This window comes from Clupea harengus, unplaced genomic scaffold (assembly GCF_900700415.2).
Source record: "Clupea harengus unplaced genomic scaffold, Ch_v2.0.2, whole genome shotgun sequence".
NCBI lineage: Eukaryota > Metazoa > Chordata > Actinopteri > Clupeiformes > Clupeidae > Clupea > Clupea harengus.
In genome coordinates, this window is record NW_024880253.1 from 1 (window position 1) to 2,500 (window position 2,500).

General features: G+C 48.5%; 1 protein-coding gene across 1 annotated transcript in view; it reads left to right on the forward strand.

Annotated features, from left to right (window-relative positions):
* Positions 1 to 180: 180 nt before the first annotated feature.
* The window catches only part of LOC122131713 (multiple epidermal growth factor-like domains protein 6), a gene marked incomplete at its 3' end in the record, with an annotated part of 24,647 nt that continues 22,327 nt past the window's right edge, over positions 181 to 2,500 (forward strand). Inside the window, exon 1 of the mRNA XM_042706361.1 lies at positions 181 to 283. Within this exon, the coding sequence (XP_042562295.1) occupies positions 181 to 283 (103 nt within the window). The remainder of the gene's footprint in view (positions 284 to 2,500) is intronic.

Sequence of the window (2,500 nt, forward strand, 5' to 3'; positions counted from 1 at the left end):
CGGAAATCTGGATATATGGCTTCATTCTAGATTTTTCTGAAATTCTAGAATGGAATGGAATACCAATGGAATGGAAAATTCTAATGTCAGCGGCAGTGTTGACCACCATTTGAGAGTCACCACTGTCACTCATACGCTGCTTGCATGACCGTCAAATGAATGGAGAATGGAATAAATGGAATGGAGATTGTGCTCAGTGTTGCTCTGGCTCTGGTTGAGGTTTGCTGTTTTGGCACCGTGAGCGGAGCAGGGAAAACAGGCCTGATCGAGACGGACTCGTCGGGTCAGGATCAGAAGGGGACACACGGCAGCATGACATCACAGTGACATCTGAAACACGAGATCGGTGGGGAAAAATCTGTTCACCTTGGCTGGTGCCAGAAATGTGGTCATGAAGCAACCACTCACTTCAGTGCTGTTATTCAGTAGGTTTGTTTGCGGTTTTGTATGTTAATATCTATTTTGTATGTTAATATAAGGGTTGTTAACTAATGAATCATAGTTGACACCAGTAAACGTCTTAATGTACTTCAAAACTTCAAAACGGTAATCTTGTGATGTCTTTTTCCGTATTTTTCTGAATGTAACTTCCGATGCCTGATCAGGTCACAGGGTTAGTCAGTGTTCCTGCGGGCTGCAGTCATGAGGCCACGCACTCCTGTGCTAAATGTCCATAACTTCACCTGATTGCTTTTTCTCGGGGGACTGGCCGTTCCCTTTCCCCTGAGAAGGACTGCCGGAGTACATGTGGTGCTATCTCCGCTCACGGATGCCTCAAATAGCCCACATTCTTGGCCTCTGAAGAAAAGCCTTTGAACCTGGGCTTTACAGGCCGATCACAGAGACCCATAACTCACTCATTTGGCTCCTGGCTGAAGGGCTGCCCTCAGAGAAGCACCCAGACCTCCCTCTCTCCTCCGTTCCACTTCAGCAACCCCTCTCTCTTTCCCTTTATTTTCCTCTGTTTCCCGCTCTTACTTTGTCTCTTTCTTTTTCTTTATCTCTTTCTTTTTCTTTATCTCTTTCTGTATCTGTATTTCTCCTTCTGTCTCTCCCTCTGCCTCCCCTCTTTCTACATCTCTCTCTTTCCCATTTTCTACATCTCTCTATATACCAATATAAAGGGTGAATCCAGAGGCTCCCCCCCCGCTCCTTTCCTCCGGTCTTTCTTGGTCCAGAGGGTTCCAGTCTCTGACGCCTCTGCAGCCTCTCCAGGGCCCCTGCTGATCTCTGTGGCTCTCGGTCCAGAGGGTTCCAGAGGGTTCCAGAGGGTTCCAGTCTCTGATACCTTGGCACCGTCTCCAGGGCCCCTGTGACTCTGTCCAGAGGCAGGAAGCAGCAGGATGAGACCGTCGCTCTCAGGAACCTGGGAATGCACAGCGTCACCAAGGGCCTTTGGAAAAGGCAGATGGATTTGTAGAATTACTTTTAGTGGGGAAAAGGAAGGTCGAGTCAAGATTTGAATTTTATGAGTTTGTGTGTGTGTACAGCATAGAGAGAAATTCAGATAGTGTGTTTTTTTCCCCTGTGTGTGTTTGCAATTGTGTGTGTGTGACTGTAAAATTAAGTGTGAAATATGAGTGTGTGTGTGTGTGTGTATGTGTGTGTAAGAGCCTTTCCAGTCTTTTCCAGGTCGCTCATTCACTTTTGCTGGTCACTCATCCGTTCCCAGCTCTCCTATTAGTCTCCCACTGTGCTGCTTTTTCATTTAATTTCAGTCCTCCTAATAAAGTACCGTCACTACCCACAAGCCTCTGCTCTCCAGTGCCAGCCCCTGCCGTCTGCCCACGCAAATAGCTGAGGCTGCAGATTCTTCAGTGCCATTCTGAGCGGGCCACCAGACCCAAGCATGTGTCATCAGAACCCATCGTGCCTCTTTTGAAACCCACTTTAATTTCCAGACCGGTTATTGAGTGACCATTGGCCTGAGGGCAATAGTAATATTGAGAGCTGGCGTGTCGAGTGTATATTTTTACAGGGGCCATAAACTTCGTTTCCCAGCATCCTCTGGGAGCCCTTGAGGGGTTCCTGTTGTGCTAGGTCCCAGGGACAGGGGGGGGGGGGGCAGGGGGGGGTCGATGTCTCATTGGGTTTTATTGCAGCGAAAGACCCGCTTAACACGGCATGGCAGCGTAGTCTCTGATCTCTGTGGGAGGCAACAGTCAACGCCATAAAATAATCAGCTCTTTTCTGACCCTTCAATGAGCCGTGACCACTGATCAGCGTCATGCTAGGTGAAATGTAGTTCTCCCGAGCGCTGTGAGTGCTGTAAGTCAACTGGTGGCAGACGTTAGCGGCGATAACTGTGCAAGCAGCGCTAAGGTCACGGGTTCAATTCCCATGGAGAAGGAATGACTGCTCACGTGTTTGCCTACGTGTTTATAGTTGCAGTCTACAGTAACTCAGTCTAGAAGGACACAGCTGAAAGAAGAGGAGGTGAAAATATAGATGACTACTGTATTTTCCTCTGTTCTAATCCGTGTGTGGTGGGGGGGAGGGG